Genomic DNA, 15,192 nt, shown 5'->3' with positions numbered 1-15,192 from the left:
TGTTATCTCAGGGTCATTCATACGTATGTATTTATGGAAGCCAGGGAGATCGTTGACCTTGACCCAGAGACAACACAAAGGTATACCACAAACACATTTGTTTTCAGGCCTCCGGGTCACCTTGAAGGGTTAAGTTCTTCTAGAAGAGGGACGTTGTGGGAAATACCGGAAGACAAGGAAGATTCTCCTTTTCGGTGGTCTATGTTGAAGTTGTTTTTAAAGTAATCTGTTCCTTTTTAGAGTTATAGACAAAAATGTTTGTTCATTTTAGTGTAGCGAGTGGAGCTCAGTTGTCTTCTTCCAAAAAGACACTTAAAAACATCCAAATACCTCCATATTGCTCATCTGTAACGTCCATCTTGTATCGGGTAAACATTGCAAGTGCCTCCAGTCTACTGTCTACACAGGAAGCGCCCGTGATTTATACCCGGAGTACTTCCTGTCAGCGTAGGATGTTGGCCTAGCAGCTAGCAGAGCAGCGTCTGCTTAAAACAAGCTTAAAATACAGACTAGTTGTTATCTTAAGGTCATTCATACATATCCCATATGTATTTATTGACGCCAGGGAGGTCGTTGACCTTGACCCAGAGACAACCCATTGGGTTACCACAAACACATTTGTTTTCAAGTTCTTCCAGAACAATTGCTCTTGTCGAAGCTTCAATACAAGAGGGACGTTACAGACGAGCGTCGTAACATTTAAAAAAAAGAATTAGATTAAAAGTATTTCAATAGTCAATTAACTACGTATTTGTGATAAATAATAAAAAAAATTGTATCATGTTCATTTTCTATCATACCTGCATCCCGCTGCACCTTTTCATTTTCATTATCAGTAGACGACAGGCTTTTCAATTTAACATTAAGGAAACTGAAACATTGCCTGTCCTTGAACTCAAGAGACTCCTTTTATGCTCTTACCCAGATAAATACAGTCTGAAAAGAAAGAAGTTAAAGTAGTGCTTACCATGAACTCTGTGCTCTCTCAATATCCAGAGCTGCCTCTGAGCCTCGGGTATAAATGGAAGCTGCTTCTGTTGCTGTTGTTGTTGTTGTTGAACTTGACTGTCTTCTTCTGTGCAGCTCCTCTGGTCACAGGGGTCAGATGTGGAGGTCAGTGATCTGCTTTCAACCTTTCCCTCGCTCGTGAGAAATGTGCTTTCAGAAGCATAAATGCAAAACTTTCACAAGCAAAACACTTTGTTTTCCACTTGACACATTGAAATCTAAGTTTATACCTAAGTATGTAATCTAAACAGTTGATAAAACAACCTTTTAATGATGTATTTAGAAGACTGTAAATACTGTGATCAGGTGTGGCTCGTTTTCTTCTGATATCCGAGGAGACTAGCGCCCCGTTGTGGAGGATCCGTGCATTGCATGATCGTGGACGTCACACTGATGACGTAAGGAGCTTCAACAATGTATTAAAATATACCAAATACTTTTCGGTTTCAGTTCAGTTGAGTTTAAATGAGCGAAAGGTACGGTGGCTGGGAAGAACAAATGGTACAAACTCTAAAACAAATCTACAACGAGTTTGTAAATTCGTTTAAAGCAGATCAATTTCTTTTTTAGTTTTTAGAGTTTTTAAATGCGTTTTGGGGAAATTTCTGGGGGGGAGGGTTAAAGAAAATCCGTGTTTGCGAATGGATTTTTTAAAATGTGTTCTGTACTTCCAGGCCACCGTAATATACTGTAAATATTTGCTTTAGCTAGGTTAGTATAGGAAAAGTTGTCCATCAATGCGATCAGACCTCGTGGCGCAACGGTAGCGCGTCTGACTCCAGATCAGAAGGTTGCGTGTTCAAATCACGTCGGGGTCAAATTGTATGTTTTTTTTTTTTTAATGGATGGTGACGTAAATCTGAACCATCACGTCATAGTCGTGACGATCACAGGTTTAGTTTGTCTTTCATTTACATCACTTCCGTGTTTGGCTTAAAAAGGTTTGTTGTACTTTTTTGACAGAACACTGAGCCACGAGACCCTTTGGAGAAACTACCGCGTATAAAGTTCCGAGGATATATTATGCGAAAACGAGAGGATGAAACGTGGGGCGCAAAAGACAAAAGGTGGGGCTCGTCCGGGATTTGAACCCGGGACCTCTCGCACCCTAAGCGAGAATCATACCCCTAGACCAACGAGCCGCTGCGAGCCTATAACCGTAAATAACGGCTCACAAATTATTCAACACGGGCAAACTTTTTTTTAAATAATATTTTTTAGTTAAGTTTATTTAAAAGCCTGTCGATATAATGATCCATCGACAAAACATTAAAATTTAGTCGCTTAAATTATTTAAAAAAAAATAATAATAAAGTAATCGCTCATGGAGGACAAGAACCGGTTGTTTCCCTTTCACCTGCAAATAAAGCGCACAATAGCTATCATTAATAATAAATAAATTATATTAAGTTTACATAATCCAATATGGTTTTCTACCCACAAAACATTTTTTATAAATGCCCCCTTCAAACCTAAATGTTCTAGCGTGACATTGTGCAATAATAGCAGGCAATAATAAATTATTATTAATTTTAATTTGGATTAAAAAAAGTTTAACTGCAAGAATAATGTTTTCTCTCGTTTGTGACAAGTCAGCAAATCTTCACAGGCCATACGGGTTTTACGTGTAGTCATGTGACCAGCTCACAGCCATCTTGTGGAAATCGAAGAGAGAGAGGGAGCCCAGCGAGAGACATCCAAACCTTGTGCTGTCACATCGAGTTGAGGTAAGGCAGCCCAAAGTTTGTGTACCACCAACAAAAACACCCCACGTTTACTCGGGGCGAGATGTCACGGGTGTCTTTTTGGGGGAAGATGGACAGTTTGGAGAGGTTCTGTGGAGCCTCCAAGTCGACCAGGCCCGACATCCCCGAGCTATAGTGGCGCCGTGTGTCCGCGGGAGGCGCGCCGAGTCCCGGGCGCTCTGACTAGGGAAGAGTCGCGAGCTACATGGGGAGGCCGCATGTAGCTTGGTTAGCATTCTTAGTCAGTGGATTATGTACGGTTACACTCGTTAACAACAGCGCGTTGCATTTAAACACCGAATCGTGCATGTTCGTTTTTTGGCGATAATTCCCACATTTATCTTATTTGGAGTCAAATCTCGCAGGCTAAAGTGTTAAGCTAACATGCTAGCAGGACTTGATCACATCTAGGACGGTTACCGTTTGAGATATGGTGGGGCCCCCAGCGTGCAGGGAGACCTTTAACTCTTGCCCTTTTTAGTACAATTAAATACATCTTCCATGTTTCCAGCGATGTTATGGAAATGCCATGTCATACATCTTATGTTGTGTTTATTTAACGTGTTAGCTGTGCGAGTTAGCACAACTACTGTTGATAACTCACTAGCAATAGATCTAATATATATACAGTTGACGCTTATATCCTGTTTATCGACGGTGCTTTTTACGTTTAGAACAACGTCAGGTTTCGATCAGTTCTAATCGAATGTACACGATTGACTCCCACAATGACATCAAAACATGATACGATCGGTTTGTCGATCCGGAATAAAAAGAAACCGATTGTGAAACTCGACGAGTACTGTAAAAATACAGTACCTGTATCGCCACACAGACTCGTATACACATATTAATATGTCTTAAAAGTGTGACCCCCCCAATGAAGGGTTTGGTGCAGGTATTTGGTGAAGTACTGTCTTTTACACGTGGCTTAACGACACGACTTCCATATGGCCACTGCTATTGTCATCGACCCTCGCAGCATGTATTGACTCTCTGTTGCGACATCTCTCCTCGTCGATGGGCTTTTATTTGCTGACGGATTGTGTCTCTGTCCAGTTGTACTTCTTTTTTAAGAAACTTGAGCAAACCCCCCCACACCGTTGTCAGCTACAGGTGTTACTACTCCCGGGCTGGGTCTCGACCCAAAATAGCTTATGCGGGCTGAAACTGAACACTGGCTCTGTGCCTGTGGGCTGGGCTGGATCTCCAGGAAGACGGAAGAATATCAAGGATACCATTTGTTTTACTCGCTGTCGGGTTCGATTAATCCTGCACGGATGGCATTTGAGTACAAATACACTGCAAAACAAGGCTTTGTTGTGGTTGTCAAATGTTGTGTTTAGCAGAGCCTGAAAGAAAAAAAAGAAGGGAGTTTTGCATTGCAAAATAAACACACCCAGGGTGAATTTCCTTTTAGTTTGGTTCAGTAGACATTGTTATGGAACATTTACATTTCATGGGCTCATTATTTACTTGATGTTCCCTTTGATATGTGGCCATAGCAAATGTATTATTATTCTTTGAAATCTTTTTTCTATTTAGTTTTCTTCCCCGTCAAATTCGTAATGGATTTGTTAACTATGAATCAAATCAATGAATACAGAAATAATTTGGCGTAACTTCTGCTTTGACATTATGCAAATAACATTTTGCAAACATTATTTCCTTGATTATCCCTTGATACGTGGTCATAGCAAATGCAAGTATTATCTTTTCTAGAATTATTGTTTGAAATCTTTTCCCTCATCAATTCTTAATGAAGTTTACAACTATGAAGTGCATCAGCGGATACAAGAAGAATCTGACATGAGTTCCGCTTCAAATAACATTTCGGGACATCATTTATTTATGTGACCATACCAAATGCATGAATGAGTTAATCTCAAATTATTCTTTGAAATCTTTTATATTTTGTTTTCTTCCATATTAAGTTCTTAACGATGGGAATAATATAAACATGAAGCCAATCCATGATAGCAAAAAAATTGACATGATTCCACTTTGAATATATATTTTGCGAACATTATTTACTTTGCGTAAGCTATATTTTAAAATCCGTAATATTTAGTTTCCTTCCACATCAAACTCTTTATCAAGATTACAATGTATACAAGGCAAATCCATGACTACAAGAAGAATTTGACGTGAATTCTTCTGCTCTTTGCAGAACTTCAAGGAATAATGGCAGATATCCAGACACTTAACTTTGGACCTGAATGGTAAGTTGTTTTCTTTCGAGGGCCCTTCTTTGCTTTTTGCCGACATGTACAGACGTGTCACTTCCTTTATGGTGCTGCGACTTACTTCATCTTCTCTGTAGGCTCCGTGCTCTGTCTGGAGGGAGTGTTGGTAGTGGTGGGGGTAGTGGCAACAATGTTGTTGCCTCGCCACCTCTCTCACCTGCGTTGCCAAAGTATAAACTTGCAGACTATCGCTATGGGAGAGAAGAAATGTTAGCACTTTATGTAAAGGATAACAAGGTGAGTGCATCCCTTCATAAACACACTTGTCAAGATGTGTTAAGTGGCTGAGAGTTGAATAATATTCTCAGTAAATATAATCAAACATCAGTCAACTATAAAATTTGGCTTTAGTTCTTATTTTGTCCTTTGGTTAAAGGCTTCGTACATTTAATTAAAGTATGTTTCTTGCATTTGCCCAGATTCCTATCGACTTGCATGATAAGGAGTTCTTGCCCATATTGCAAGAGGACCCCTTGCCGCCTTTGGCACTTGTTTCATTTACAGAGGAAGAACAGGTACTTTATTGTTCTTCAAAATTGCAACAGCATCGTGAGAAAGCTTATTGTGAATGACACAAAAAGCCAGGAACCAACTTACACCACTGTTTGCTTTGCAGAGAAACTTTTCCATGTCTGTAAACAGTGCAGCTGTTCTCCGGCTGATGGGGCGCGGAGGTGGTCCGATTGTCGGAGCACCAAGGGGCCGAAGTACCTCAAGGGGTAGAGGTAAGAATTTTTTTTAAAGGAATTTTAGTATTTTTTTAGCAGATTGTATCTACAATTTGATTGTTTTTCTGTCGGTTATCAACTTCATATAAGTTGTAAAGTTATCTACAATGCTGATCATATTTCAAAGGGTTTTACAGATCAAGATTGAATAACTTTGTTTGTTTTAGGCCGGGGAAGAGGAGATGGAGGGTTTTACCAAAGAAGTTTTGATGATGTGGAAGGTTTCGGACGTGGTGCTAGGGAGATGCATCGTTCTCAGAGCTGGGAAGAAAGGTACGGAATAGTGATTCTATCAATTATTGACAGCAAAGAGAACAAGTGTGTTGATCTTGACTGAAATATTTTATGGTTTCTTTCATTCTTCAGGGGGGATAGAAGGTTCGAGAAGCCAGGAAGGAAAGACCCAGGTCTGTACTGACTTTAATTTCATCATGTCAGAGGATTGAAGTGGCAGGAAAGTGACGAGCCTGTTGCACCATATGTTTTTCAGAAGTTGCCCAAGGACACTTTCAGATGAATCATGGTGAATTAAGCCTTTCTGTCGATCTATCTTGAGAGTTGCTGTGAAGAAACTCTAAGCTAAATGTGTGATCCTCCTCTCACAGTTCGAGGCAATTATGAAGACGGAGGGACCGGACTGCCGAGGAAGCATGAATTCACCAGATCAGAGAGCGAGAACTGGCGCATGTTGCGTGACGATCAGAATGGTGAGGATGATGAGGGGGGCTGGCGCCTGGCAGGTTCTCGACGGGAAAGTGACCGCTGGTGCCCCCCGAGCCCAGGTGGGCATAGTCAAGTGCATCATGAGTACTTAAGAGATGATTGCCGGGGTCCAGGTTTAGTTAATAATCGACCTTCATGTGCTTGTGCGTATGTTATTGTACTGTATTCACTAGACGGTCCTCGGTCAGCAGGGTGGCGGGAACACCCGGATCAGCGTCGCCGGTTTCCATTCGACGCAAGGGAAGACGAGCGGGGCTACAGGAGGCCACGCTCTGGCAGTGGGAGCCTAGAGGACGAAAGGGACAGTCTCCCCGAGTGGTGTCTGGAAGACACTGACGAGGAGGCCGGGACCTTTGACTCCTCGGGGGCCTTCCTCTCCCTTAAGGTGCTTAACAAAGCAGCGCCGAGTCGTAAAACATTTCCATGGTGCAGTTATGAGATCGGGTTTCTGACTTCACAGTACAACTTTTCTGCCTGTTATTCCAGAAAGCCTCAAAAGAGCCCATTCTTGAAGAAGCGGAGCTCGAGTTTAAGCCCCTGGAGGAGTGCGACGAGGGCCTGGAGCAAGAGGACAGTCAGCCTAAGCAGACCAAAGACTCCGAAACTAATGCCAAGCGGGAGAATGAGAGGAAAGGTGAGATCACTACAGAGCTGAAATATGTCCTTATAATAAACATCCCAATAATATAAACAAGTGCAGCTTTTGGATTTGTGAGAGCATTAGGTTCAATCATACTTGAGTATCTGGGTTTTTTGGCCACAGATTCAAGTATTGCTTCAGGGAAAGAGGGAATTTGGCCGCGAAAGCCTTCTTATAAAACATTTTAGTTGTAGTTGGTTTCAGTGGTCGTGTTGAGATGCAGTCTTCTGTGTGGGCATCATGTTTGTTTCTAGTGAAATCTGATCTGAAAGCTCAGCATTTTTTTTATGTCCAACCATACAAGTCGCCTCCCTTTTTCTCCACATCGACGATCCCAAAGACCTGATGGTTTAAGATCTGCACATTTTTAATAGTCTCATCCCTGAATCACATTTTCTGTTGTTGCAGATTCATTTCATTGCACCCACTCTTTTTCCAATATGGTCCTGATATTCTTATTAATGGGACAATTATTCTTTTTGTGTTCTCAGAGATTACCAGAGTGGCAGAGGAGGTGTCGCCTGCTGCTCCACGAGCTTCTCCTCCCAATTCGGAGGCCCAGAATCTACCACAGTCTCTCTTACCCAGCCAGCCTCGAAGAACACCAGAGTCTGAGAAGCCAGCGGAAAGGCATCCGCCCCTGGAGCTCACAACCAATCACTGCAAAGCCCCCACACACAGTCCAATGGCCAACAGCATGTTGAACTCGTCACCCATGACCCACATGTCCTCCTCCCTTACAGGTGAGTCATGTTCCTCTCTTCCATCGTGGTGCTTTAGATACTTAATCTAACTTTCCTTCAAGTTTCCACGTCGTCGCCGACCATTCACCAACCTCAACACAAGCCCCTCCAGGCGCCTTTACCAATGAAAAACCACCTTCCGTTCTCGTCGAGTCTACTAGCACATATAGGTCGACCCACAGCTGTGCTACCCGACACCGACGAGGATGAGGGACTGAAACACTTTGAGCAGGTACATCTCATTTTCAACGTCCCATGTTCAACAATGATCACACGTATGTATTTTAAAGAGTCCTGCTAATTCATAGTTGTTGTGTCACGTTCAGGAAGCGGAGAAGATGGTGGCGTACCTGCAGGACTCCGCCGTGGATGACGAACGACTCGCGGCGAAGACTTCAGAGAAGCTCAAACCTGCCGGTCTTTCTCTGACTCACGAGGCCGCCCTTAAGTGGTTCTACAAAGACCCACAAGGGGAGATACAAGGTGAGACTTTGTTCTTCTATTCGAACAGTCACAGCTTTTAGTTTGTACTTCAACGGTCCGTTCTTTCCTCTCAGGCCCTTTCAGTAACCACGAGATGGCCGAGTGGTTCCAGGCCGGCTACTTCACGATGTCATTACATGTCAAACGAGGGTGTGACGAAGTTTTTCAACCCTTGGGCGATATTATGAAAATATGGGGGAGAGTACCGTTTTCTCCAGGCCCTGCACCCCCACCTCTACAGGTTTGTCCTAGTTGCAAACCGCCACCAGGGGTCGCTGTAGACCGCATCAACATAACTGGTATTCATTGCAGGGTGATGGTGACCAGGAACGGTTGAAACGGCAGCAGGAGCACACAGCACTTAACCTCTACCAGTTACAGCAGCTACAATATCAATACCTCCTCAGGTGAGCTGCACCCCCAGATTAAACTTTGATTTATGGTTATTATGTGACCTGAACTTTTCTCTCTCACCATGTGCAGGCAGCAGTATGCTCAGGCTTTAGCCCAGCAGAAGGCTGCAGCTCTCAGCTCGGCTCCTCTTCAACAGCAGCAGCAACATCAACAGCAGATCAACATGCTTCTACAGCAATATCAGACTCTCAAGCTGAGGTTTGGATATTCTCCATTTTATGTTTTGTTTGAGTTCTTATCGTGGGCTGCTTGACGCTTCAATGCATGCGGCAAACCCCAAAAAATGTTTTCACCTCTGTTATAGAGACGCTGATTCATTTATCTTTAGTCCAAGATGGCTCGGTGCAGAATACATGTTTGACAATAGAATGAAATTAAATGGCTGAACTCAAATGAGGGACGAATAAATGTATTATCATTGAGCTTCTCTCATGATAATATGTGCACATCCTTTTCACATAGATCAGGGGCGTCGACCCAAACAACAAAAGGGCGCAAAAATATTTTAGAGACAGACAGAAGGTATTAGTCTGATTTTTGATATTGTCTTTTAATTATTTGAGGCTCAAATTATCTTAATTATCTCTGTTGTTTTTTTTAGCCAAATTCCAGTTTAACTCTTATTTTTAACATCCATAAGTCAATGGCATCTTTATGTGACTTTATCAACATGAACTACAATCGACATTGATTTCAAGGCATCTAGCGGGCCACATAAATGGACTCGAATGGGCTTGAGTTTGACACATGATGTAGCTGTATGCGTAACATAATCTGTTTAAAGCTATAGTTCTGGAAGTTTTGCCCACAACTGTGCTTGAAAGATGAAGGAAAAATCTGTGCAAATATTAATTTGAATATAAATATATATTATTCAGTATATATTCAGTTACGGCTCTGTCAGCACAGCTGTATCTTTTGAGATGGCTTAATGCATGTTTAATGTTTATATTTTAAGACATTTTATCAATGACGCCAAAACTAAATAAAGGCACCTAAATCAGCTTTTATTTTTTGGTTTACTAAGATCCAAGTATGGACCGGGACCATTATGGAGTGTCTGTACAGATCCCTATGTTCATGACTAGCATATATATCAAAGTTATTCTGCTAAATAAAAGGTGTCCTGTTATTAAACTGAGTGAGATGCGTAACTGCCACTAAGAAATTGTATAGTCTCTATTCTTAAAGAGGATTATTTTCTTTTCAAATGCGTGGTATCTTGGTTTACTCTGTCCTACGAGCCGACTATAACTGATGCACTTTCTTCTTCCCCCTCAGAGCTTCCGATAGCCCTCTACCTCCCGTCAGCCGTTCTCTGACTGTACCAGACTCTGGTTCTGTGTGGGAAATGCAGAACCATTCTTCTCAAGCCTCGGTCCAAGCTAGCCTGCAGCAAGCTGCTCCTAACAGTACGTTTACAGCCTTCTTATGTAACAAGTGATGAAACACGACTGACCAACATTTTTCTAAAGACATCCGTGTGTCCTCAGCATGGGACGGCAGCAGCGTTTGGGATCTGCCCATCGACTCCATGGCACAAGCGCCAACAATAGAGCAGATGCAACAGTTTGAGAAATCAAAGTCTGCGAAGGTAAGAAGTGAACGTCATACAGTTTTTTTTTTAGCGTCATGTACGCAGCGTGGCGATTATTTATAGTCGGTCAGAATGGCGTTGTTGTCTGAAATAAAGTCGTCTATTTATATCCCGGCCCTCAGTTGGAGCTGGAGAGGCGCGACGCGGAGATGAGAGCTAAGAGGGAGGAAGAGGAGAGGAAGCGATTGGAGGAGGCGCTGAGGGCTCGGCAAGAGGAGGAGCGAAAGCGCCTGGAAGAGGAAGAGTTGGCACGAAAGAAGCAGGTCAGAGCGTTTGTGCGCCGGCGGACTCACTTGGCAGGCGAGCGCTGACCAGCTGCTTGCGACTGTGTAGGAGGAGGCTCTGAGGAGACAGAGGGAGCAGGAGGAGGCGCAGCGGCGGCAGAAGGAGGAAGAGGAGCGGCTGGCGCACGAGGAGGCGCTCCGGAGAATAGAGGAGCAGCGGAGGGAGGAGGAGGAGCGAAGGAAACGGGAAGAGCTGCTTCGCAAACAGGTAAAACCATCTGTCAATAATGACACATGAGTGGAAATAAAAACAAACGGTTACAAAAATCAAACACAATCTTAAGATATGATGAAATATTTAGTGTAATTTCCAGGAGGTCAGATATCGATCAGTGCCATCAGAGTATTATTAAATTTAACATTCCAAACGTTGACACTTTTTTATTTTAAATAATTAGCTACAATAATTTCTATATTTTCATAAGATTTTAATTTTATTTCTCAAACAAGGTTTATATTGTATCAATATTTTAAAAAAAAACAACAATGTGTAATGGTTTTTCATTTATTAGCTTCTTATTTAAATATAAAAATATTTGTATAAATGTCACCTCAAGATTATGCCATTGCTTGTAATCTGCGTCGATTCTCCGTTGTCATGTGATCATCTACGTGTCACATGATTGGCTTTGAGCTTGATGGATCTACTGACTCTTTTAAGAAACATCTTAAGACGTTTTTATTTGTTCAGGCTTTTCCTTGATTTTTCTGGAACTCCTGTTGTGTTATCAGTTTTATCTTGACCTTTAAAATATATACTTGTATATATTGTTTTGATTATTTAAGCAATTTGTGACCCTGGTCTAGAAAAGCCCTGTACAAATAAAAATGACTTACTTTTATATATTTTATTATTTAAAAATCCGATATAGAACTCTTTTTTTTCTTCTTTTTTTTAATCTTTCATTTTGAACGAGCAGGAAGAAGATCGCAGAAGACAGGAGGAGCTGGACGCGTTGCGTCGGCGGGAGGAGGAGAAGCGAGCGGAGGAGGAGGCGGCTGCTGCCGCGGCGGCTCTGGTGCTACAGCAGCAGCAGGAGGAGCAGAAGCGGCGGGAGCAGGAGGCGCAGCGGCAACAGGAGCTGCAGCGGCAGAGGCAGCAGCAGCAGGAGGCGCTCCGTCGGCTCCAGCAGCAACAGCAGCAGCAGCAGCAGCTCGCACAGATGAAGGTTCGCCTCCCGAGCAAAACGAGTTTCAAGTTCAGATCATCATTCAAATATTAAAACCCTCTTTTTCATCCTTGTAGTTACCGTCGTCGTCCAAATGGGGGCAGCAGACGGCAAATAACATCAACCAAACTCATAACGCTCTGTCGTTGGCGGAGATCCAGAAACTGGAAGAAGAGCGGGAAAGACAAGCGCGTGAAGAGGTGAGGAGGAGGGAGGAGGGAGGTCTACAAAGAGTTCTTTGAAGCATAAGCTTGTTTGTTGTTGTGTATGTGTGGCAGCAGCGACGTCAGCAGCAGGAGCTGATGAAGCTGCAGCAGCAACAAGCGCTCCAGCAGACGCAGCAGCAGCAAGCCAAGTTGTCCAGCTGGGGTCAAGTGGCCAAACAGTCCGGGGCCACCAAGTCTCTGCTGGAGATACAGAGGGAGGAGGCGCAGCAGATGAGGCAGAAGAAGGAGCAGCAGCCGCAGCAGCAGCAGCAGCAGCAGCAACAACAACAACAACAACAACAACAACAACAACAGCCACCACCGCAGCCAAAGCAGCAGCAGCAGCAGCAGCAGCTACAACCGCAACCTGTAGCTCCCCAGCCGACTCGCTCGCAGAATAGAGCGGTAAGTGACGAGATGTAGAGTTAAACCACTCGACACTAGGGCAAGAATCTGGCGATATGTGTATCATGAGAAAGGGGCAATTTAACAATATGTTGCGATACTGTAGTAACAATTTGTAGTATTGTGGAGTACTTGACTCATGAGGTGAATTTTCAGATCACATGACTCTTGACGAAGTCGTAACTGCTTTCATTAGTTTTGCAACCAAAATATGTCCAAACATCAGCTTTAAAAGCTGCTGAAGTCGACTGTATCCTCTCGTCCTCAGTCATCGCCAGGAACTTGCCGAATTTCATTGTTCCTTTATCTACGACTCTATCTCACACCCCTAGTCAACACTCTTGTCTGGTTTTCTGCCCCTACAGTCCAGTTTTAGCAGCTCGGTTTGGGGCGCGGTCACATCCAGCAGCTGCTCCACCAACTGGGGCGGGGACTCGAGTAGCATCTGGGGGGACACCCACAACTCCAACATGGGCTTCTGGGACGAAGCGGTGAAGGAGGCGACTCAGCCTCCGCCCCAGCCCCAGCCCAAGAAGGCAAACGCCCAGAAGAACAACAAGGGCAACGCCAACCTGAGGTACCCAAAGACACCCCGAGTCTTGTTTTGCTGAATCGGCTAAACTCTTCCCTGTGTCTTGCTTCAGCAACTCTGTGGGCGGGCGAGCCAACAAGAAGGCGGAGGAGGAGGAGAAGCTCCTCAAGTTGTTCCAGGGCGTCAACAAGAGTCAGAAGGATGCGTTCATGCAGTGGTGCGAGCAAACGCTGCACACCCTCAACACGGCCAACAACCTGGACGGTACGATCGAAAACCATCCTCCGACAAAAGTCCCCTGAGCTGACGTGTCCCCTCTCTCTCTCTCTCGCCCCATGACAGTTCCCACGTTTGCATCCTTCCTCAAAGAGGTGGACTCCACGTACGAGGTGCACGACTACGTCAGGGCCTACCTGGGTGACACTCCGGAGGCCAAAGAATTTGCCAAACAGTTTGTGGAGCGTCGTGCCAAACAGAACGCCAACCAACAGAAGACGCCCCCGAACCTGCAGCAGGCCCACAAACAACAACAACAACAGGTGAGGATCTCAGACAACATGTTGGTCTCAGCGTTTGTAACAATGATTTAAACTCTGGGCCTGCCAGGACTCTGTGTGGGGTGGAACGGGATCTTCATCGCTCTATCAGTCGAACCACACCAGTGGTCTGCAGCAGCAGCAGCAGCAGCAGCAGCAGCAGCAACAGCAGCAGCGCTTCGAGACCGTCACCTCAGGGAAGAAGAAGAAGCAGAAGATGGTCCGAGCAGACCCCAGTCTTTTAGGTAGGACTGACTTCATTTTATCATCCTAAATATAATGTGTTTATTTGCAAGAATCAGATGATGCATATGACAAAACAGGTAACGATGCAATATATTGCAATACTGTAAGTAAGTAATTTTTATTTGTATAGCGCTTTTCCAGACCAGGGTCACAGCTTAAACTGTAGTAACAATACATGATATATGTGTAGTACTGTCGAGTACTTGACTCTGGTGTTGCAGAATTTACAGACCACATGGCTCTTGACGAAGTCGTGACTTCTTTCATTTGTTTTGAAACCAAAATATGTCCAAACATCAGCTTTAAAAGCTGCTGGAGTTGACTGTATCCTCTCATCCTCAGTCATCGGATGTTGCAGGATTTCAATGTTTCTTAAACCGTAGAGGATGTAATTAATAGTGATGTGTATTGGCAAGAATTGAATACAATACCTATCCAGGATACAGGGTCAACAATATGATATATAATGATACTGTAGTAACAAGGATATATTTGTTGTATTGTCGAGTACTTTACTCTGGTGTTGCAAAATTTACAGACCACATGACTCTTGACGAAGTCGTAACTACTTTAGTTTGTTTTGAAACCAAAATATGTCCAAACATCAGCTTTTAAAGCTGCTGGGGTCAACTGTATCCTCTCGTCCTCAGTCATCGCTAGAATCTCGCAGAATTTTATTGTCATTTCATTGCCAGCATTGTAAACAAAACACATACATTTGTTGTCACTACAGAATCAAAAATAAATGGGTAATAAAAATCATTTTTAATAATTATGGGGGAAATGAGAGATTTCTTAAGAGTGTTGTTCTAGATGAAATAAAATTAAAATCGGTTGAGCCCAAAATATGAAATGAAGCAGTTTAAGAAATTGTAAAAATATCATTATAGTACCGGTAAGTAGTAATGTAATGGTAAATCAAAAATAGATAATTAAGTGGTTCCATATGTTTATTCTACCCCTAACAAACATTTAATTAAGATAAATAATTAATTTCCCAAATAAGTAGGAAGAATTTGAAAAAAATCTTTAGCGTTGTGTAATAAAAAATGACGTTTATAAAATCTGTTTTGTTCTATGGCAGGTTTTTCGGTGAACGCTTCATCCGAGAGACTGAACATGGGCGAAATAGAGACTCTGGAGGATTTTTAAGGGACTGCAGCCGAGCGAACTTCGACCTGCTGTATCGGAATTGAACCACAGCTGAAGAACCCAAAAACCTGCCCGACCCTTCACCCCCGAAACCATGACGTCATCATCATCATCTTCTTCTTTTTTTTTTAAACACCGCCATGATCTGGCAGAGTGCTGGTCCTCGTCAGGAAGGGAGAGAACATGGAGCTCGGACTCGCTGGATCAGGATTATCTCAATTTGAACTTCAATCAGGAACTCTATGGAGGAATTTTGGGGGAATCAAGGGAAAATTGAGATTACATTGAGAGAAAAAAAAAAAAAGGTTTTATTTATTGAAAGTATCTTCTTATCT

General features: G+C 43.2%; 1 protein-coding gene and 2 non-coding genes across 13 annotated transcripts; 2 read left to right on the top strand and 1 right to left on the bottom strand.

Moving 5' to 3' along the window:
- Positions 1–1,754: 1,754 nt before the first annotated feature.
- On the top strand, positions 1,755–1,826 carry trnaw-cca (transfer RNA tryptophan (anticodon CCA)). The gene has a single exon. It is a non-coding gene; the product is annotated as a tRNA-Trp (tRNA).
- A 252-nt stretch (positions 1,827–2,078) lies between these two features.
- Positions 2,079–2,150, bottom strand: trnap-agg (transfer RNA proline (anticodon AGG)). Its single transcript has one exon. It is a non-coding gene; the product is annotated as a tRNA-Pro (tRNA).
- A 445-nt stretch (positions 2,151–2,595) lies between these two features.
- Positions 2,596–15,191, top strand: gigyf2 (GRB10 interacting GYF protein 2). 11 transcript variants are annotated; one of them, XM_087810477.1, is made up of 29 exons: positions 2,596–2,735; positions 4,924–4,975; positions 5,077–5,236; positions 5,419–5,514; positions 5,616–5,724; positions 5,895–6,000; positions 6,094–6,134; positions 6,218–6,250; positions 6,333–6,434; positions 6,624–6,835; positions 6,937–7,084; positions 7,582–7,833; positions 7,896–8,065; positions 8,160–8,316; positions 8,391–8,557; positions 8,629–8,723; positions 8,800–8,928; positions 10,012–10,142; positions 10,206–10,324; positions 10,450–10,590; positions 10,661–10,819; positions 11,529–11,780; positions 11,858–11,980; positions 12,059–12,391; positions 12,757–12,968; positions 13,036–13,187; positions 13,266–13,462; positions 13,530–13,704; positions 14,790–15,191. In XM_087810477.1, the coding sequence occupies exons 2-29, from the start codon at positions 4,938–4,940 to the stop codon at positions 14,855–14,857; spliced, it is 4,077 nt and encodes a 1,358-aa protein (XP_087666603.1). In that variant the 5' UTR covers positions 2,596–2,735; positions 4,924–4,937; the 3' UTR covers positions 14,858–15,191. The 11 variants fall into 11 exon arrangements, with proteins under 11 accessions (XP_087666603.1, XP_087666601.1, XP_087666599.1 ...); XM_087810475.1 differs by having other exon boundaries at positions 6,333–6,509; positions 6,642–6,835; XM_087810473.1 differs by having other exon boundaries at positions 6,333–6,509; positions 6,639–6,835.
- Position 15,192: the final 1 nt, after the last annotated feature.

The sequence above is a fragment of the Callionymus lyra genome, chromosome 16 (assembly GCF_982586985.1).
Source record: "Callionymus lyra chromosome 16, fCalLyr1.hap1.1, whole genome shotgun sequence".
Taxonomy (NCBI): Eukaryota; Metazoa; Chordata; class Actinopteri; order Syngnathiformes; family Callionymidae; genus Callionymus; species Callionymus lyra.
Note: the sequence above shows the minus strand (reverse complement) of the source record. Positions and strands in the feature narration are given on the sequence as shown.